This window comes from Balaenoptera borealis, assembly GCF_965194805.1.
Source record: "Balaenoptera borealis genome assembly, chromosome: 12".
Classification (NCBI taxonomy): domain Eukaryota; kingdom Metazoa; phylum Chordata; class Mammalia; order Artiodactyla; family Balaenopteridae; genus Balaenoptera; species Balaenoptera borealis.
This window is the reverse complement of record NC_138869.1, coordinates 102,200,035-102,223,233: the sequence shown is the minus strand read 5'-3', so window position 1 is coordinate 102,223,233 and position 23,199 is coordinate 102,200,035. Positions and strand designations below refer to the sequence as shown.

The 23,199-nt window shown below is 38.0% G+C and overlaps 1 protein-coding gene across 1 annotated transcript in view; it reads right to left on the bottom strand.

Annotated features, from left to right (window-relative positions):
- Positions 1-23,199, bottom strand: part of LOC309608051 (uncharacterized protein) — a 286,253-nt gene that overhangs the window by 237,186 nt on the left and 25,868 nt on the right. Inside the window, exon 7 of the mRNA XM_082347275.1 lies at positions 21,361-21,527. Coding sequence (XP_082203401.1) covers positions 21,361-21,527 — 167 coding nt within the window. The remainder of the gene's footprint in view (positions 1-21,360; positions 21,528-23,199) is intronic.

Genomic DNA, 23,199 nt, shown 5'->3' with positions numbered 1-23,199 from the left:
AGAGCTGTTGGCAGCCTAAAGCGAAGACATCAATTCTTTTCTCTTTTTGAACTTCTAAAAAGGTAACTCTTTGTATTGCTATTCCAAACTGTTACGTAATAGGGTACATGCAGGGCTTTAACCCATGGGCTGCCACATTTTTATTTTCATTTTTGGTCTTTCCACCAAAGAAATGTGTGGGAGATGTCTATTAGAGTCATTTGCTCTGCCTGGGGGCTAATTACTCTATTTGATTCATTTTTGAAAATATTATGTTACATCCAAAGGCAAAAAATTGATGGAGTCTTGTTTCAGGTTTGCTTATGTAATTTCGCACAGATTAAATTAGTTAATCAGAAATTATGCTGGCTAAAATAGATCTGTTGGCTTCTAAATCTACAGTGGAAAATTGCTTTTTTAAAAATAATTTAAATGGTCTGCTATTTAAATATATTTTAGTCAGTTCTCTCAAATGTGAGACTTGAGTTGTAATGAGCCAAAAGGAAAGCCATGAGGAATGAAAGAAGCCACAGATACAAGAATTGAAAAGAGTATGCCCATGTGACCTCCTACAGCAAAATGCTACGGCATCTGCCTCAAAGAATGGAATAAAAGAAACTCTGAGGAGTCAAGGAAAGGGTACAGGGGCATCTGAGAATTCTGGGTGAAACATGAGAAAAGAAAAACAAGCTTTCAGCTTCGATTTCCTCACCTAAAGCATGGGGATCATCACACCTATCTCCCACGGTTATGTGCAAGAAGAAAAAGAGGTAACAAAAATTCCTGTCCCAATGCCTGGTACTCAATAAATTTAAGTTCAATATATTAAAATTCTATCTACTGTCTATTTATCATCTATCTATCTATCTATCCATCCATCTATGTATCAGTCATATATGACCACATTAGTGGGAAATTATTATGGTCACTAGAGTTTGGGAAGCTGAGATTACCACGCTACTGTTGACTTATGGCTAGAAATAGCTGAGAGTTACATGACTGAGCGTGTGGGTACCATGAAAAAGTTGTTCACTACATCATTTTCTTTATTTTCAGAAACCGGGAATAGAGCAGTTAGACCACTGGTTCTCAATTCTTGATGCATATTTGAGCTTCTTAAAATACCCACTCCCCTACCACTATCCAGAAATTCTAACTTAATTAATCCCCGTGTGATTCTAATGTTCTGCCAGAGTCGAGGACTGGTGACTTAAATTGTCTCAACAGAATTCAAAAATAAATTAATGTGTGGTAATTGCATAAAAGTATTTATTTTTGCTTTTAATTTTGAATAATGTCAAAATATATAAAAGAGTAGAGAGAATTATATAACGAAACCACTACATACCCATTATCTAGATTTAATAATGATTAAATTTTGCCATATTTGCTCCATTATATATATATATATATATATATACAAAGTCTGAAATTTTTAAAGCAAATTAAAGACATTTGACATTTCACCATTAAATATTGCAGTATCCATCTCTTAAAAGAGAGCATTTTTTTCATAACCATAATGTCATTATGACACATTACAAAATTAGCACTTTTTTAAAAAAATAGACTTTATTTTTCAGAGCAGTTTTATTTTCTCAGCAAAATTGAGTAGAAAATACAGAGAGTTCTCATATACCTTTGGCCTCACACACTCACAGCCTCCCCACTATCAACATCCCCCAGCAGATTGGCATATTTGTCAAAATCGATGAACCTACACTGACACATCATTATCACCCAAAGTACAGAGATTTCCCATATCCCAAAAGTGCAAATGTTCCCCCTCCCCTGCCACACACACTTCCCTTACCATCAGCATTTGAACCTACACTGACACAATAATTTTCCAAAGTCCATAGTTCACATTACAGTTCACTCCTGGTGTTGTACATTTTATGGGTTTAGACAAATGTATAATGACATATATCTACCATTATAGTATTAAACAGATCTGTTTAACTGCTCTAAAAATTCTCTGTACTCTGCCTATTCATACCTCCCTCCCACCTAACCATGGATCTTTTTACTATCTCCCTATTTTGCCTTGTCCAGAATGTCATATAGTTGGAATTACTATGAAGGCTTTACAATTGGCTTCTTTCACTTAGTAATATTCATTTAAGGTTCCTCCATGTCTTTTCATGACTTAGCAGCTCATTTTTTAGTGCTAAATAATATTCCATCGTTTGGATGAACCACAAGTTATTTATCCATTCACCAACTGAATGACATCTTGATTGCTTCCAAGTTTTGGCAATTATAAATAAAGTTGCTATAAACATCCCACGTGTAGATTTTTGTGTAAACCTAAGTTTTTAACTCATTTGGGTAAATATTGAGGACAGTGATTGCAGGATCATATGGTAAGAGTATTTGAGTTTTGTAAGAAACTGCCAAACTGTTTTCCAAAATGGCTGTACAATTTTGCACTCCCCACAGCAAAGAATGGCATTTGATGTCATCAGTGCTTTTTGATTTTGGCCAATCTAATAGGTATGTAGTGATATCTCATTGTTGTTTTAATTTGTATTTCCCTAGTGACATATAACGTAGAGCTTCTTTAAAAATGCCTATCATGTTGTTTATTTTCTTATTATTGAGTTTTAAGAGCTCTTTATATATTATGGACAACAGTTCTTTATCAGATATGTCTTTTACAAATATTTTCTCCTGGTGTGTTGTTTGTCTCTTCACTCTCTTGACACTGTCTTTTACAGAACAGAAGGCTTTAGTTTTATTGAAGTCTAGTTTATCAGTTATTTCTTTCCTGGGTTGTCTTTGGTGTTGTATCTAAATAGTTATTGCCATAGCTAGATTTCCTCCTGTGTTATCTTCTAGGAGTTTTATAGTTTTACATTTTACATTTAGGCTATAATCCATTTTGAGTTAATTTTTGTGATAGATGTAAGGTTTGTGTCTAGGTTTTATGTTTTTGGTTTTTTTTTTTTGGCATGTGGATGTCCAGTTGTTCCAGCACCATTTGTTGAAAAGACTATTTTTTCTCCATTGAATTTCCTTTGCTCTTTTGTCAAAACTCAGTTGACTATATTTATGTCAGTCTATTTCTGGTCTCTCTATTATGTTCCATTCATCTAGTTGTCTATTTTTTCACCAATATCACACTGCCTTGATTACTGTAGCAACACTAATTTTTTAGTATCATCTAATACTGTGTCCATATTCACATTTCCTTGTTTATCCCAAAAACATCCTTGAGAAAAAATTTGTCTAGCCTGTGCTCTAGAGCCCGCAAGCCACAACTACTGAGCCCACGTGCCACAACTGCTGAAGCCTATGCGCCTAGAGCCCGTGCTCCGCAACAAGAGAAGCCACCGCAATGAGAAGCCCGTGCACCACAATGAAGAGTAGCCCCCACTCGCCGCAACTACAGAAAGCCTGCGTGCAGCAACGAAGACCCAACACAGCCAAAAATAAATAAAATTATTTTTTAAAAAAAGAGCTACCTCTTTGCTAAAAAAAAAAACTCAATTAAATAATTTTACCACTCCTGCGGTAATTTTTAAAAAGCAATTCAATCTGAGTGAAGGGTAATCAGGAACTCTTATACTACTTTTATAACCTCCTATCAATTAAATCTGAAACGCTGCCTCATATTTTATAGATGTTGTCTTATCTCATTTACAATTAGTATATTACAAATGTATATGGAGAATAGGAATTCATGGTCTTAGCAAGATACTTCTTTTTTTAAGTCATAACATCTCAAAAATTTCTATGAGAATTAAATGTTATTATATATGAAGTACTTAGAACAATGCCTAGCACATGGTAAGTGCTGTAGAAGTATTATCTATAATTGTAAGATAGGAAAAGGTCTTAAGTTTAATGTGAATAAAAACCTCCTAGAGGGTTTGTGTTTATAGATTCTAGGACGCCTTTCCCAAAGATTATGAGACAGTAAGTCTGTGTTGGTACCCAGGAATGTGCATTCTAATAAGCATCTCAGTATCCTGAGAGAGGTTGACGGACCACATTTAAACAACCAGTGACATTGGATTTTATCTGAAAAACACCAGAGAGCCTTGGTATGTCATAAAAACAAAACAGATAGTATGAGAAAAGTAAATGTCCAGCCAAATAACAAGGAAATCAACTGACAATCTTGAAGGTCTACTATGTATACAGTGACCCTTGAACAACATGGGTTTGAACTGCTCAGGTTCACTTATACGAGGACTTTTTTTCAGTAAATACAGTACTACACCATCAGAGGTGGGTTGAATCCTAGGATGTGGAACTGGGGATTCAGAGGGCTGACTCCTGATTCCATGGATTTTCCACTCTTCAGGGGACCCATAACCCCCGTGCGATTCAAGGGTCAACTGTACTAGGAAACAGGGAATAGGAACAAAGACATAAAATACAAAATTCTCTGTGTGTGTGCAAACAAGGTAATCCCTTCCCTTCCAGACTCTGCACTCCACAGGGGTCCCACGGCACAACCCTTTGAAAATTTAAGTAATCATAACAGAGTAAAGGGGTAATGAGAAAATAATCATGTAAAAAAATAAATATTTTTTCTTCCAAGAAACCACACAATGAGTTGTTTTTATGAGACAAGTTTTGAGGAAAATGTGATTTGCCATCTTCTGAGTGTCGTTTCTAATTGGAACTGAGCAGTTGGCTTTGGAAAAAAAAATAATATTGCAGGGTTTATGCCTTTAACCTTCATTCACATGGAAATTGCAATGAAGTAGAGTACAATATATTTCTGTAGAATAGTTTTTCCAAATCAATTGATGATAGACAGATGGATATTTAATTGACTAAATATTTATAGGTGTTGACATACATAGATATATATAAAGTTATTTTCATTTTTTTTCTATTAGTAATTAAACTGTTTTGTAAGAAACATATACTGTTTCTTCATATAGAAGAAATGCAAGCCAGAGAGGTCTCAAGGAAATGGCCCAATATTAAGTGATCTAAATAGGAAGCTGTGGCGAGGTCTCCATTACTAAATGGAAGAAATCACTCAAAACGAAAACTAAATAAAAAGGGTGTCTTTTAAAGCAATGTTGTTTCCAAGCATTGCATAAAAATTTTCAGTGATTTCACGGAAGCTATTGGTTTTTGTTGAGCACTGTTTGTCTTTGCTCTAATTAGATCTGGTTTATAGATCTTATCCCTGACTCTGTCATCAAATCACTGAATGACCTTGGGATAGTTTCTTGCAAATGCCTCAGTTTCTCTGTTTACAAAAAGAGGGTAATAATCCTTGACACCTTTATACTTCACTGATGTATTTCACAGATTAATGAGTCATGAAAGCTTTGAGGTGCTCTGATCAAAGGCACCGTATAAATACAAAGAATTGTTATTATTTACCAGTAGCTCCTTTTTATTGTACCACTAATGAGCATTGTGGTCAGCAAACTTATTACAGAAAAAAGATATAGGAGGTGAACGTTAAGAAGGCTATTTCTCTCCATATCCAGATATAATTTTTGTTACTATTTATTGGTGTTATGCAGACATATTGAAAATGAGGTTTCCCGCAGTCTAACAGTTCCTGTTGGGGAGGTCTTTGTAAATATAAACATCCTGGATTGAGAAGCTTGAGCATCCTAGCATTTTCCTTGGATTTGTGCAAATTCTACATAGAACTCACATTTCAACGAACTTGATAGATAAGACACAGCATCAAAACGTTTTCACTAAGATATTTTTTCATATACCTCCTTTTTTTCATTTTAATGATTCTCTAGCAATTTCACTAAGTCAATCTCTCTCTCTCTCTCTCTCCAGCTCTCTCTCGCTCTCTCTCTCACACACACACACACACATACACACACACAAATTTCACCTCACTTTTCTTTGGAAATGAGGTAGTCTAAATTTTCACTTAGAGAAACCTAGAGTCAAATCACTTTTTTTGCTAGAAAATTTCAATGACATGGATATAAATTTATTTTCTGTTCCTTTTCAAACTATCTTCCCTTGTACCATTCTATATTCTAACAGATTAAACACTACAAATGAGCCATCTAAATAGCAAAAATGGTACCTATTCAGTACATGTTTTGAAAGACTTTATCCTTTCCAAATTGATAGATGGCACAGAATTATTATGGTACAAATCAAATTTCAAATGATTGAAGAAAAGTCTCTAAATAGTAGCAATAAGATAAGCAATTTTATCTTACTTTGTTCTCGCTAAAAGTGCATGTCAAAATCTTCTTCCAGGAATATATTTAGACCACTTTGGGTCTCTGATAGGCAAGAAGGACTACACTTTCTCAAAGCCCTGGCAGTCCACCCATCTCTGAGCAGCGCTCGTTCTCAGCCCTGGGCTTCTTTCCCATCCAAAGCTCTATCCTAAAATAAACGAAGCACTCAGCCACTAGAAGCACTTCAGCTAAAACATTGTGAAACGAGTCCATCCTTCAGTACCCAGGGTAAACGAATTTTTCATGAGCTAGGATCTATGTAGGAAAGTTTTCATGAAAATCTAGTATTTTTTAAAGGAGAGTTCTATGCACTGAATTGTGTTCCCTCAAAATTCATATGTTTAAGCCTTATTTCCCAGTGTGATTGTAATCGGACAAAGGGGCTTTTGAGAGATCATTATATTTAGATGAGGTCGTGAGGGTAGGGACACCATGATGGGATTAGTGCCCTCTTAAGGAAAGACACTGGAGAGATTACTTCCTTTCTCTCTTTCCCTACCATGTGAGGATACAGGGAGAAAGCAGGCATCAATAAGCCAGGAAGTGGGCTCGCCCCAGAAACCAACCATGCTGGCACACTGATCTCAAACTTCCAGCCTCCAGAACTGTGAAAAACCAAACATCTGTTGTTTAAGTCCCTCAGTGTATGGTATTTTGTTATGGCAGCTGGAGTTGAAGAATACAAAGAAGAGTGGCAACATTCAGTCATGACTATACTGTGATTCACTTTGTTTAGTCTTAGATGACAAGTCTAAATGGATTCTTGACTTCATAAAACTATAATTTAGGAAGTGAAAGGTTCAGATCTTTTTGCAATTATTCATTTCTCCAATATGTTATGTATCAAATGTCCGTTCAATAAATATCTAGTTAGCAAATATTGAACTCCAGGCTGGGTGTTGAGTAGAAAGACACACAAACAAACAGAATGAAATTCCTAACTTCCAGAAAGGAAGAGCATGATAAAGAGATACGCCATTTACTCAGAAAATACAAGTAAAGTTGTGAGAAGAGACACATGTACGATTGGGCTTCCCCAAGGAAATGACAGTAAGATGTGACCAACTAGGGACTGTGGACAAGAATTTTTTTTTAAATGTGGCATATATTGGGGGAATGACAGTCCTTTTTTTAAAGTGGGAGAAGGTATGTAAGGTATGAATTCACTGGTAGGTAGGGTGAAGATATTAGTCAAATTTTTTAAATGTTCTGTATTTTCAAAATAAATGAATGATTATTTTGTAATTCATTCTTTCTTGGATGTTGTTTTGCCAGCACAACTACAAGGAATGTCATTGAGTCTTTAAGCTGTTGTAAATATGCCTCAACTTTGTTTTTCTTGGTTTAACCAAATACAATATGCAATAATGTTATAAAATATGTTGGTCTACGTTCTCTACAGAATAATTTAAAGAATGTCAAAAGCATTTAATTGGCCTGGAATTTCACTCCCTCCGAAATGTAATGTGCCAGGTGAATGATATAAAATTTGAACACTGTGAACTGTCACTAACAGTATAGTGTGATGGTTAAGATTGTTAAGTTTGAATCCTGGCTCAGCAACTTATTAGTTGTAGAACGTTTCCCAAGTTACTCAGCCTCTCTGTGCCTCAGGTTGCTCTTCTATAAAATGGGGACAATAACACTACCTTCTTAAGGCAGTTGTGAGGTTAAATTATGCAAAGTTCTTAGAATAGTATCAGTAGATATGCAGTGAATGTTAGCTATTATATTATTAAAGAGCCTTTTTTTCTGATTTGGATGTCTTTTATTTTTCTTATCTAATTGCTCTAGCTAGAACTTCCAGTACCATGTTGAATAGAAGTGGTTAGAGTGGGCATCTTTGTCTCGTTCTTGATCTTAGAGGGAAAGCTTTCAGCTTTTTACCATTGAGTATGATGTTCACTGTGGGCTTGTCACAGATGGCTTTATTATATTGAGGTGCATTCCTTCTATAACTAATTTGTTGGGAATTTTATGGTAAGTGAAATAAAACAGATAGAAAAAGACAAATACTGTATTGTATCACTTATGTGTGGAATCTTTAAAAAAAAAAAAAGTAGAATAGAAACTCATAGAAACAAAGTAGAATGATGGTTGCCAGGAGTAGAAGGTAAGAGAAATTGGGAGATTCTAATCAAAGTTACAAACTTTCAGTTATAAGTTGAATAAGTTCTGAAGATCTAATGTACAGCATGGCGACTACAATTATTAATACTGTGTTTTACAAATATTTATATATTTGCTAAGAGAGTACATCTTAAGGATTCTTACAAAAACAAAAACACAAATGTTTACCAAATCATGTTGTACATTCTAAAAATATTACAGTTTTATTTGTCAAGTATACCTCAATAAATCTGGAAAAAATAAAAAGCCTTTTTCTCTACTCTGCAACACAAATATCTTAAAAGTAATTTAGATGATATGCATGGAAAACCAAATCATAACACTCCACGTAATGACATTAGAACTGTATTAGAGAAAATTCATATCAAGGAGTATTTATATGTCAGTAGTATCCATGATAATTTTGCCTGGCCAGTTATCTGTAGCATTTATTCATTCATTCATTCATCAAAAAGCATTTAATGGGGGTAAAATTTGTTTCCTGCCAGGTCCTGTGTTTGGTTTTGAAAATAAAAAAGATATGGCCCTTCTGTAAGTGAGCTCATGGAATAAAGCATAAGTATCTTATTTATTTAAGTACTAATATAAGTGTTTAATATTAAATATGGGAGTTCCTTTCTCTTGAAAACCATGTAGTATTCTCACTTCTTATTCAGCACAGATTTTCATTTGCTGGTGTAAAATTGATGGCTGAGTTTCTGAAGGAAGTTTGGTTATACAAGGAACCTATCTATAAGGGCATGGGACTAATTGGTCAAAGAAGAGGGTGGAATTATTAAATCACTTGTCAATCTGATGTGGTTGTTTTGTTTCAAAACTATACACAATAAAATCATGTTCAGTGTGGCATTCTCAATATGGTAAAATTTTAAAAAGTTACTATATAAAAAGTAACATGCTTTGCTTTAAAACAAACAAACAAGAAATGCTTTCATCAATATCTTTGTTTCAGAAATGTTCATTTGTTTTACTATAGGTAAGAAGATCTCTGGCCAAAATGAACAATAAACGATTGTGATTGGATTAGGTTTACAGAGCAAAGATAACATTACTAAAATGTGTTTATTCATTCTAGATGGTAACCTGTCTCTCCTGAAATGCCCGTCAGCCTTGGCAAGAACGCCTCCATCTGCACCATTTCGTTTCCTGAACATTCTGGGATGTTCAGAATGTATGTCAAGCAACCAAGGAGGACTTAAAAGGTAAATAAATAAAATGGAGGCAAAATAATGAGAAATTTGAGTGCCGCAAATTATATAGTATATTTTTCTTGTATAGGCTTAACCAAATGTTAAAACTGAAAAGGATTCCATGAGCCTTTTAGTTTGTAAAATTATATTTCTACTCTTTAGAACCACTTTTCACATTTATAATAATATGGTATTTTTCCTGCTTACGTTAGAAAAGGCATTGAATGTTACAGACACTTATAAACTATAAAAATGACAATGTCATTGTCATTTCCTTTGAAGTAACATGCGGAAAATCACTATTGCTTTTTTTTCCACTATGAAGTAGTTTGTTCTCTTCTCTTCCACCTTATAATATTCATTATATATTAACTTATATTTAATGTAGTATTTAAGCAATGATAGATGAGCTACTATGTTGGTTAAGTAAAAAACTAGAAGTTAACTTGTGTAAATGTCTCCAGTGATTTTTAAAAATCCATTTTCCCTCCAAAAAGTTTCCTATACTAACCACAGAGCAGAATATATGTTTCTGGCTTACAGAAAAATGTACACTGGCTAATGTGTGAAAGTATCTTATGAAATGCATCTTTTATGTATAGAGATTTTATTATAGATTTTACATTTTTACATTGTCTCTCATATTCAAGAATCAGACTTCAGACTTCAGTGTCACTCACACATACAGTCATATTTGATTCACGCCCATTGCCAAATGCCAGGCAGTTTTAAAAAATTTAGAAAAGTAGCGTTAGCTGCCAATACACACTGGCAAGTTTTTCAGAATGTTTCCCTGGAAGACGCTTAATTCAGGCTAACATGCCTAATCCACCACTACTCTAAATGCTTTACTTTATTGTTACAATCAAGATGAAAACGTAAAATAATTTTCCCTGACTGCCATCGGATACTACACATGAGCCATTTTAAAAAGTCCTTAAAGCATGGTTTCTTAACTGAATAAGCTAAATGTATGGAATGTTTATATTTAAAATTCAGAGGAAAACCTAGTTACCTGTAACTGATTAGGGACAGGTACATCACATACTATACATATTAAGAAATGTCCAGGAAAACACTGCCTCCTGATGCTAAAAAGGAAAATTAAATTATGTTATTTCTAATTCAATGTTTATTTGAAAGACAATGTATTACTGTTTCCTTGGATTTCCTCTGTGATTAAATCTCTTATAACTATGCACTTAATTAATTAGTTTTATTCCTGACTGGATAATTTCTCGTAGCTGAGTCATTTCATAATGCCTTTTCCACAGCTTTCCAATATCAATGGGATATAAAAAGTCAGCCCAAATATTTCTAAAGTAGCTTTATATACTTAAGCCACTAAATTGCCCTATGGTGACAATAAAAATAATATTGTATCATTTGCACGACCCTGGAAATGTGATCTTCCAACTGACCCCAAGAGTGTGTGTCCCCTGCCGCCCACCACGGCTCTTTGGTGCTACCCCTCATAATCTCATCATGCCCTGAGGTGCCCTGCTGTCTCAGTTGCCTTGTACTAGAAACATCAGCTGTAGCATCCTTCTGACACGGTTGCAGGACCAGCCTACCTCATGTGGACCGATTAGTGAGGAATAATAAGCAGTCCCATTAATCACCAGATTTCACAGGCTCCTACCTTCATCATGAGACCTCAGCCAAATGCAAAGTTCTCCTCCAAGTACTTCTGGAAGTCCTCAGTGAGTAACTTACCTAAGCTTACCTAAGAGAGCTTAACCAGGGTGACTTACCTAGGATGACGCCCCCTATTGTTGCAGGTGTGATGGTGGCATTACTGACATCAGTGTCACATCCTGCTAACTAAAGGTAGACTCCGTGAGTGATTTTCAAATCAGTTTCACATCAGAATCATGGCAGGGAAGTGGTGCTGGTCCAGCTGGGCTCTGTGACACACTCGCCAACACCTACACACACACACACACACACACACACAAGCACACACAATGCTTTTGCAAAGTGAGAAGGCAAATTCTTCATCTCTCTGTGTCTTGTTCTGTTTGGAGAGGAAAAAAGTGGTCCTACAGTAGGTGTGCTTGGGGCCCCAAGGTGTCACAGAGTTTACTAAGAACATTCTCTCACTCTGCACAATTTTTTTCTTGTTTCTTTTTTTTTTTTGTCCCCTCCAAGATGCACATGGGCTGTCAGGATCTCTGTGTCTGATGGGATTTCAGGTAGTAATCCCTTTAACAGACCCGTCCACATGGTAACCTCTTAGTAAATTCCTTTAATATCTTTTTGTGATCTAGATTCTTTTGTATTCACCACCACAACAAGGCCCTATAATGTTGGGGCAAGAAGCAACCAACCCAGTCCTCATATAAATTAATAGGTATAGATAAATAGTTTAAGAGAAGGGATTCAGCCAGCAGCACTCACCACAGCTGGGATCAGCCCCCATCTCCATTTAAACGCTTTGACTTTTTCTAAGTGTCAGTTCACCATTACAATAGCAATAAAAAGTGAGAATAGGGGGAGGTAGAGAAGATGGCGGAAGAGTAAGACGCGGAGATCACCTTCCTTCCCACAGATACATTAGAAATACATCTACACGTGGAACTGCTCCCACAGAACACCCACTGAACACTGGCAGAAAACGTCAGACCTCCCAAAAGGCAAGAAACTCCCCCCGTACTTGGGTAGGGCAAAAGAAAAAAGAAATAACAGAGACAAAGCATAGGGACGGGCCCTGCGCCAGTGGGAGGGAGCCGTGAAGGAGGAACGGTTTCCACACACTAGGAGCCCCTTCGCGGGCGGAGACTGCGGGTGGCGGAGGGGGGAAGCTTCGGAGCCACGGAGGAGAGCGCAGCCACAGGGGCGCGGAGGGCAAAGCGGAGAGATTCCTGCACGGAGGCTCGGCGCCGACCAGCACTCACCAGCCCGAGAGGCTTGTCTGCTCCCCCGCCGGGGCGGGCGGGGCTGGGAGCTGAGGCTCAGGCTTCGGTCGGATCGCAGGGAGGGGACTGGGGCTGGCGGCGTGAACACAGCCTGAAGGGGTTAGCGCACCACAGCTAGCCGGGAGGGAGTCCGGGAAAAAGTCTGCAGCTGCCGAACAGGCAGGAGACTTTTTCTTACCTCTTTGTTTCCTGGTGCGCGAGGAGAGGAGATTCAAAGCGCCGCCTAAACGAGCTCCAGAGACGGGCGCGAGCCGTGGCTAACAGCGCGGACCCAAGAGACGGGCATGAGACGCTAAGGCTGCTGCTGCCGCCTCCAAGAAGCCTGTGTGCGAGCACAGGTCACTCTCCACACCGCCCCTCCCGGGAGCCGGTGCAGCCCGCCACTGCCAGGCTCCCGTGATCCGGTGACAACTTCCCCGGGAGAACGCACGGCGCGCCTCGGGCTGGTGCAACGTCACGACGCCTCGGCCGCCGCAGGCTCGCCCCGCCTCCTCCGTACCCCTCCCTCCCCGCGGCCTGAGTGAGCCAGAGCCCCCGAAGCAGCGGCTCCTTTAACCCCGTCCTGTCTGGGCGGGAACAGACGCCCTCAGGTGACCTACACGCAGAGGCGGGTCCAAATCCAAAGCTGAACCCCGGGAGCTGTGCAAACAAAGAAGAGAAGGGGAAATCTCTCCCAGCAGCCTCAGAAGCAGCGGATTAAAACTCCACAAACAACTTGATGTGCCTGCATCTGTTGAATACCAGAATAGACAACGAATTATCCCAAATTCAGGAGGTGGACTTTGGGAGCAGGATATATTAATTTTTCCCCTTTTCCATTTTTTGTGAGTGTATATGTATATGCTTCTGGGTGAGATTTTGTCTGTATAGCTTTGCTTTATAATAGCTTTATTTTACTTCACTATATTATAGCCTCTTTCTTTCTTTCTTTCTTTCTTTCTTTCTATTTTTTCTCCCTTTTACTCTGAGCCGTGTGCATGAAAGGCTCTTGGTGCTCCAGCCAGGCATCAGGGCTGTGCCTCTGAGGTGGGAGAGCCAACTTCAGGACACTGGTCCACAAGAGACCTCCCAGCTCCACGTAATACCAAATGGCGAAAATCTCTCAGAGATCTCCATCTCAACATCAAGACCCAGCTTCACTCAACGACCAGCAAGCTACAGTGCTGGACACCCTATGCCAAACAACTAGCAAGACAGGAACACAGCCCCATCCATTAGCAGAGAGGCTGCCTAAAATCATAATAAGGCCACAGACACCCCAAAATACACCACCAGATGTGGACGTGCCCACCAGAAAGACAAGATCCAGCCTCATCCACCAGAACACGGGCACTAGTTCCCTCCACCAGGAAGCCTACACAACCCACTGAACCAACCTTAGCCACTGGGGACAGATACCAAAAACAACGGGAACTACGAACCTGCAGCCTGTGAAAAGGAGACCCCAAACACAGTAAGATAAGCAAAATGAGACGACAGAAAAACACACAGCAGATGAAGGAGCAAGGTCAAAACACACCAGACCTAACAAATGAAGAGGAAATAGGTAGTCTACCTGAAAAAGAATTCAGAATAATGATAGTAAGGATGATCCAAAATCTTGGAAATAGAATAGACAAAATGCAAGAAACATTTAACAAGGACGTAGAAGAACTAAAGAGGAACCAAGCAACGATGAAAAACACAATTAATGCAATTAAAAATACTCTAGATGGGATCAATAGCAGAATAACTGAGGCAGAAGAAAGGATAAGTGACCTGGAAGATAAAATGGTGGAAATAACTACTGCAGAGCAGGATAAAGAAAAAAGAATGAAAAGAACTGAGGACAGTCTCAGAGACCTCTGGGACAACATTAAACGCACCAACATTCGAATTATAGGGGTCCCAGAAGAAGAAGAGAAAAAGAAAGGGACTGAGAAAATATTTGAAGAGATTATAGTTGAAAACTTCCCTAATATGGGAAAGGAAATAGTTAATCAAGTCCTGGAAGCACAGAGAGTCCCATACAGGATAAATCCAAGGAGAAACATGCCAAGACACATATTAATCAAACTGTCAAAAATTAAATACAAAGAAAACATATTAAAAGCAGCAAGGGAAAAACAACAAATAACACATAAGGGAATCCCCATAAGGTTAACATCTGATCTTTCAGCAGAAACTCTGCAAGCCAGAAGGGAGTGGCAGGATATACTTAAAGTGATGAAGGAGAAGAACCTACAACCAAGATTACTCTACCCAGCAAGGATCTCATTCAGATTTGATGGAGAAATTAAAACCTTTACAGACAAGCAAAAACTGAGAGAGTTCAGCACCACCAAACCAGCTTTACAACAAATGCTAAAGGAACTTCTATAGGCAAGAAATACAAGAGAAGGAAAACACCTACAATAACAAACCCAAAATATTTAAGAAAATGGGAATAGGAACATACATTTCGATAATTACCTTAAATGTAAATGGATTAAATGCTCCCACCAAAAGACACAGACTGGCTGAATGGATACAAAAACAAGACCCATATATATGCTGTCTACAAGAGACCCACTTCAGACCTAGAGACACATACAGACTGAAAGTGAGGGGATGGAAAAAGATATTCCATGCAAATGGAAATCAAAAGAAAGCTGGAGTAGCAATTCTCATATCAGACAAAATAGACTTTAAAATAAAGACTATTACAAGAGACAAAGAAGGACACTATATAATGATCAAGGGATCGATCCAAGAGGAAGGTATAACAATTGTAAATATTTATGCCCCCAACATAGGATCACCTCAATACATAAGGCAAATACTAACAGCCATAAAAGGGGAAATCGACAGCAACACAATCATAGTAGGGGACTTTAACACCCCACTTTCACCAATGGACAGATCATCCAAAATGAAAATAAATAAGGAAACACAAGCTTTAAATGATACATTAAACAAGATGGACTTAATTGATATTTATAGGACATTCCACCCAAAAACAACAGAATACACATTTTTCTCAAGTGCGCATGGAACATTCTCCAGGATAGATCATATCTTGGGTCACAAATCAAGCCTTGGTAAATTTAAGAAAATTGAAATCGTATCAAGTATCTTTTCCGACCACAACGCTATGAGGCTAGATATCAATTACAGGAAAAGATCTGTAAAAAATACAAACACATGGAGGCTACACAATACACTACTTAATAACGAAGTGATCACTGAAGAAATCAAAGGGGAAATCAAAAAATACCTAGAAACAAATGACAATGGAGACATGACGACCCAAAACCTATGGGATGCAGCAAAAGCAGTGCTAAGAGGGAAGTTTATAGCAATACAAGCCTACCTCAAGAAACAGGAAACATCTCGAATAAACAACCTAACCTTGCACCTAAAGCAATTAGAGAAAGAAGAACAAAAAAACCCCAAAGCTAGCAGAAGGAAAGAAATCATAAAAATCAGGTCAGAAATAAATGAAAAAGAAATGAAGGAAACAATAGCAAAAATCAATGAAACTAAAAGCTGGTTCTTTGAGAAGGTAAACAAAATTGATAAACCATTAGCCAGACTCATCAAGAGAAAAAGGGAGAAGACTCAAATCAATAGAATTAGAAATGAAAAAGGAGAAGTAACCACTGACACTGAAGAAATATAAAAGATCATGAGAGGTTACTACAAGCAACTCTATGCCACTAAAATGGACAACCTGGAAGAAATGGACAGATTCTTAGAAATGCACAACCTGCCGAGACTGAACCAGGAAGAAATAGAAAATATGAACAGACCAATCACAAGCACTGAAATTGAAACTGTGATTAAAAACCTTCCAACAAACAAAAGCCCAGGACCAGATGGCTTCACAGGTGAATTCTATCAAACATTTAGAGAAGAGCTAACACCTATCCTTCTCAAACTCTTCCAAAATATTGCAGAGGGAGGAACACTCCCAAACTCATTCTACGAGGCCACCATCACCCTGATACCAAAACCAGACAAAGATGTCACAAAGAAAGAAAACTACAGGCCAATATCACTGATGAACATAGATGCAAAAATCCTCAACAAAATACTATCAAACAGAATCCAACAGCACATTAAAAGGACCATACACCATGATCAAGGGGGGTTTATCCCAGGAATGCAAGGATTCTTCAATATACGCAAATCAATCAATGTGATACACCATATTAACAAACTGAAGGAGAAAAACCATATGATCATCTCAATAGATGCAGAGAAAGCTTTCGACAAAATTCAACACCCATTTATGATAAAAGCCCTGCAGAAAGTAGGCATAGAGGGAACTTTCCTCAACATAATAAAGGCCATATATGACAAACCCACAGCCAACATTGTCCTCAATGGTGAAAAACTGAAACCATTTCCACTAAGATCAGGAACAAGACAAGGTTGCCCACTCTCACCACTATTATTCAACATAGTTTTGGAAGTGTTAGCCACAGCAATCAGAGAAGACAAAGAAATAAAAGGAGTCCAAATCGGAAAAGAAGAAGTAAAGCTGTCACTGTTTGCAGATGACATGATACTATACATAGAGAATCCTAAAGATGCTACCAGAAAACTCCTAGAGCTAATCAATGAATTTGGTAAGGTAGCAGGATACAAAATTAATGCACAGAAATCTCTTGCATTTCTATACACTAATGACGAAAAATCTGAAAGTGAAATTAAGAAAACACTCCCATTTACCATTGCAACAAAAAGAATAAAATATCTAGGAATAAACCTACCTAAGGAGACAAAAGACCTGTATGCAGAAAATTATAAGACACTGATGAAAGAAATTAAAGATGAGACAAATAGATGGAGAGATATACTGTGTTCTTGGATTGGAAGAATCAACATTGTGAAAATGACTCTACTACCCAAAGCAATCTACAGATTCAATGCAATCCCTATCAGACTACCACTGGCATTTTTCACAGAACTAGAACAAAAAATTTCACAATTTGTATGGAAACACAAAAGACCCCGAATAGCCAAAGCAATCTTGAGAATGAAAAATGGAGCTGGGAGAATCAGGCTCCCTGACTTCAGACTATATTACAAAGCTACAGTAATCAAGACAGTTTGGTACTGGCACAAAAACAGAAATATAGATCAATGGAACAGGATAGAAAGCCCAGAGATAAACCCACGCACATATGGTCACCTTATCTTTGATAAAGGAGGCAAGCATATACAGTGGAGAAAAGACAGCCTCTTCAATAAGTGGTGCTGGGAAAATTGGACAGATACATGTAAAAGTATGAAGTTAGAACACTCCCTGACACCATGCACAAAAATAAACTCAAAATGGATTAAAGACCTAAGTGTAAGGCCAGACACTATCAAAGTCTTAGAGGAAAACATAGGCAGAACACTCTATGACATACATCACAGCAAGATTCTTTTTGACCCAGCTCCTAGAGAAATGGAAATAAGAACACAAATAAACAAATGGGACCTAATGAAACTTAAAAGCTTTTGCACAGCAAAGGAAACCATAAACAAGACCAAAAGACAACCATCAGAATGGGAGAAAATATTTGCAAATGAAGCAAATGACAAAGGATTAATCTCTAAGATTTACAAGCAGCTCATGCAGCTCAATAACAAAAAAACAAACAACCCAATCCAAAAATGGGCAGAAGACCTAAATAGACATTTCTCCAAAGAAGATATACAGATTGCCAACAGACACATGAAGGAATGCTCAACATCATTGATCATTAGAGAAATGCAAATCAAAACTACAATGAGATATCATCTCACACCGGTCAGAATGGCCATCATCAAAAAATCTAGAAACAGTAAATGCTGGAGAGGGTGTGGAGAAAAGGGAACACTCTTGCACTGTTGGTGGGAATGTAAATTGATACAGCCACTATGGAGAACAGTATGGAGGTTCCTTAAAAAACTACAAAAAAAAAACAAACAAAAAAAACTACAAATAGAACTACCATACGACCCAGCAATCCCACTACTGGGCATATACCCTGAGAAAACCATAGTTCAAAAAGAGTCATGTACCAAAATGTTCATTGCAGCTCTATTTACAATAGCCAGGACATGGAAGCAACCTAAATGTCCATCGACAGATGAATGGATAAAGAAGATGTGGCACATATATACAATGGAATATTACTCAGCCATAAAAAGAAATGAAATGGAGGTATTTGTAATGAGGTGGATGGAGTTAGAGTCTGTCATACAGAGTGAAGTAAGTCAGAAAGAGAAAAACAAATACAGTATGCTAACACATATATATGGAATCTAAGGGAAAAAAAAAAAAAAAAAAGGCCATGAAGAACCTAGTGGCAAGATGGGAATAAAGACACAGACCTACCAGAGAATGGACTTGAGGATATGGGGAGGGGGAGGGGTGAGATGTGACAGGGTGAGAGAGTGGCATGGACATATATACACTACCAAATGTAAAATAGCTAGCTAGTGGGAAGCAGCCGCATAGCACAGGGAGATCAGCTCGGTGCTTTGTGACCACCTAGAGGGGCGGGATGGGGAGGGTGGGAGGGAGGGAGATGCAAGAGGGAAGAGATATGGGAACATATGTATATGTATAACTGATTCACTTTGTTATAAAGCAGAAACTGGCACACCATTGTAAGGCAATTATACTTCAATAAAGATGTTTAAAAAAAAAAAAGTGAGAATAGTCTCAACAAGTATATAAAATGACTCATGAGAAAAGGAAAACATTTACTACCAAGCACTTGGACACATCTCATTAATCTCCACCACAACCAGAAAAGGTTCAAATTTTTCAGCCCCATTTTACATAAAGGTTCAAGTTCACATAACTATCCAAACCAAGGATAAGCCACGAGCTCTAATACCAGATCTGAAGCTTTTTCCCACGTATAATGCTGACTTGGGTGTTCAGAGATCTTCCTGACACAGTGAAGGTGAGAACATGATGAGCATTGCCCTGAGAAGGGGCCATAGAATATTTTCTCTCTCTAGTGCCCCACCGTTTAATGAGTACCTACTTTGTGCCGGATTCTTGACCGCCGGCTCATTTCATCCTGCTAACAATGCCCTGAAGCAGATCTCACTTCCACCCATTTACAGATGCAGAAACCGAGCTCAAGGAGCACAGCAGGTGAGCTTTCCGCTGCTCAGCTTACCTTTTACAGGATGAGGATATAAAATCCACCAGCTACATATCCTAAAGGAGTCCATGTGCCTGTTCTTTAAAGCATGATGGTAAATTGAAATACATACAATGGCACCACATGGTACAAAAAATAAATAAATAAATAAATAAATAAATAAATGGAAATGTGGAACTGTTAATGGAGCAGAACATACATCTGAAAATAATCGTTTAAAAAGGGTTATATGCAAAGACAGAGCCACGCATTTGTTTTCACCTCAGTGTCTTTTGAGAGACCTGTCTTGATAAAGATACAAAACATTGTTAAAATAGCCATGAAGTGGTGTAATCTTGCTCATGGGATCCCCACCCTTGGAGCAGCATTTGTTGCCTACTTCTGCAGTAACAAATTATCACAAGCTCTGTGGCTTCAAACAACAGAAATTTTTGGTTTCACAGTTCTGGTGTGAGAGGTCTGCTGTCCGGGTTGGTTGCTTTGTGAGGCTCTAGGGAACGATCCACTCTGTGCCTCTCTTCTATCTTCTGTGACTGTGGCAGTCCTCGGTGTTCCTTTTCCTACAGATGCATCACTCCATCTCTGCCTCTGTCTTCACATGGCTTCCACACTACGTGTGTCTGTGACTCAGATGCTCAAATCTCTCTCTCCTTTCTCTACTAAAGACACTGGTCATTGGATTTAGGGTCCAGTCATCTAAAGTCAGGATGATTTCATCTGGAGATCTTTAGTTAAATTACATCTGCAGAGATCCTACTTCCAAATAAGTTCATGGTCACAGCTACCAGGGATTAGGCAGTTTGGGAGGACACAATTCAACCCACTACAGGAGTAGTGCTATGTTAGGAAAGACTGTACTTGTTAATTAGGGTCATTTACTTAAGAAAGCTCAAAATAGATTTAACCTTAATGTGTCCAAGATATTCAGATATAAGAGGCACAAATGAAAAAAATAAACTCTGTTATGGAATTTTCACACTCCAAATTAGAGAATACCCCCCAAAACAAAACAATTTCCCCACAATTCTGAAGTGGAAAATATTTCCACTTGTGACCTGATATTATAAAAGACATCACTGAGAACAGTCTTCTTCACTTGATAATATACTTTTTTCCTTTTTATCCTAAATCAGCTTACCTTTCACAAAAAACTACACACACACACAAACACATACACACACACAAACACACACAGACCTAGACTTGTGGGATTCTTGTATATTTATTTAAGATGGATAAGGTGACTACATAGAAAAAACATTTTTCCCCTCTTTGGTAAACCAGAGCATATATTACGTTGCACATAAATAGAAACTACAGGTGCAGGAAACAAAAAGGATATCTCTGAAGCCAACACAATCCACAGGCTAAAGATTCCCTTGTGTGGAACTAGTTACAACACTGCACAAACTAAGTCCCTTAATGGTGACTTCATAAATATGAGATTATTCACATATTTATATGGTGTTTATGCAAATGGGTCCAAGTTGTTTCTTAATTTTATCCAAGTAAATTTATGCTGGTTTCAGGTTTTACTATAGATACTTCATCATATGCTAGAAATTATCACTCTAACATGAAATTTAAAAAGGTGAAGTGAAACTAAATTGTGCAAGGGCTAGGACTGATATTGATAAGACAGTGTAAGCTCTGCATGGTAAAATGTATATGAAAAACAAGGGGAAAGTCTCAGAAAGTCGTGGATCAAGTCAGGAAGGGGTGTGTTGTTAAGTAAAATCAGGAGACGATGTGCAGGACCGACATTTCAACTTGTTATTTTAAAAAGTGAGATTATTTTACATTTCTTGATATAGATTTTAGTGCTGACCTGTTCCAGTGAAGAACTTCCAGGCAGAATTATGTCTCTCTGGGCGTATCTTTCAATCTCCTCACTGTAAGCAGAGGTGGCTTCACCGTCCTCTTTGTAGAGTCCAAGAATCTTACCAGAACTCGCCAGCTCTCCAGAACGGAAAGTCTCCTCCACGATGCTCTCATCTGTTTACCCCAAGAAGATCACATGAACTCCACTTGCTCTTTGTCTCTTTAACATAACGTGTGTCACTAAAGACACGGTAATTTAACCACCTTTTTTCTTACATGGGATCAAGTTTCATCATCAACAATTTAGCAAACTATTTTATGTTTAATGTGCTGGGAAATCAGTAAAGCCCAGGTTTTAAGATTAAAAACTAACCACCTCGCCCACAAACTTTGTCCATCCTGCCATATTCCCAAAGTGAGCAATGTACAGCTGTGCTTTAATGCCTTTTTCCCCCTTACTAAATACATCTTGAAGTGTAGATACTGTGCTTTTCCGTGCATTGACATTACATGTTGTTTACTTCAACATCTTACCATGTACTTGCTGTTTTGCTGAAACCAGCTTGGGAGATGAATGGTTTTAGGAGAAGCCAGAGCTCCTGGGTTCATTTCCTGAGTTAGGATCCCCAAGAACAGTTCCTGAGCTCTGTACACACAGAGGGACTTTACTTGGCCTGCCTTGTTTATTTGCATAGAAATGCCAGCACTTATATAAATGGTAGTGTACTTCACTTCTCTCTCTATCAACTGAAATCAGTATCATCTACAAAATGTATCTACCCATCTAGCTAGATGCATGCTGTAAATATAAAATAATCCTCTCTCTTCCGGTCTCTAAAAAAAAATACTGGCAGGTAAAATATGGAATTTTCCATGCCTTCAATGTTAGGATTTTAACAAGAACCTTGACACTTTTAACCAATGGAAGAGAACCTCTTTTTTGGAGGGAAATGCAGGGTGCAGTATACAGAGAACTGCTGGTCTTCCTTCTTTGCTCACTGTACACTGTATTGCCTTGTATACGTCTTTAAACTTTCTAAGTCTCAGTTATATCCTCCTGTATGAAATACATGGTGAAGTGCCTGACTATTCTATAAATGCCATAAAACTTTTGTGAGCTCATAAATGATACTGGAAGACCTATTAGATGCTACCTGTAAGTGCTACCTGTGCAAACTGGTGGTTTCAAGGGCTCCAAGCTGCAAAGAGTTGTCATATGGAAGGGACAGGTTAGGTATACAAGTGCCTTATTCAATGTCTAACACACACAAAAAATGTATTCAATGTATATTTGCTGACTCAGATATTATACTAAAAATATAAAGGCTTGACTGATTTAAAATGACCATTTGTGATGCTTAATTTTATATATCAGCTTGGCTGGCAATGGTGTCCAGTTATTTGGTTAAAAACTATCTAGATGTTGCCATGAAGGTCATATTGTGATTATCATTTAAATCAGCAGACTTTAAGAAAAGCAGATTACTCTTCATAATGTGGGTGGGCCTCATCCAATCAGTTGAAAGCCTTAAGAGCCAAGACTGTTTCCCCAAATAGAAGGAATTTGGTCTCAAGACTGCAACAGAGAAAATCCGGTCTGAGTTCTTGGCCTACTGGCCTGCCCTGTGGATTTCAGTCTCAAGAATGCAACATTAACGCTTACCTGAGTTTCCATCCTGTTGCCCTGCAAAATTCAACTCCTTCCTGAACTTCATATTATTCTTCCCTGAATCAACCTGCCAGTCTGCCCTAAGGACTTCAGAGTTGCCAGCTCCCACAAAGATGAGAACCAAATTTTAAAATAAATCTCTCTCTCTTTCTATTGGTTTTATTGGATTCTGCTTCT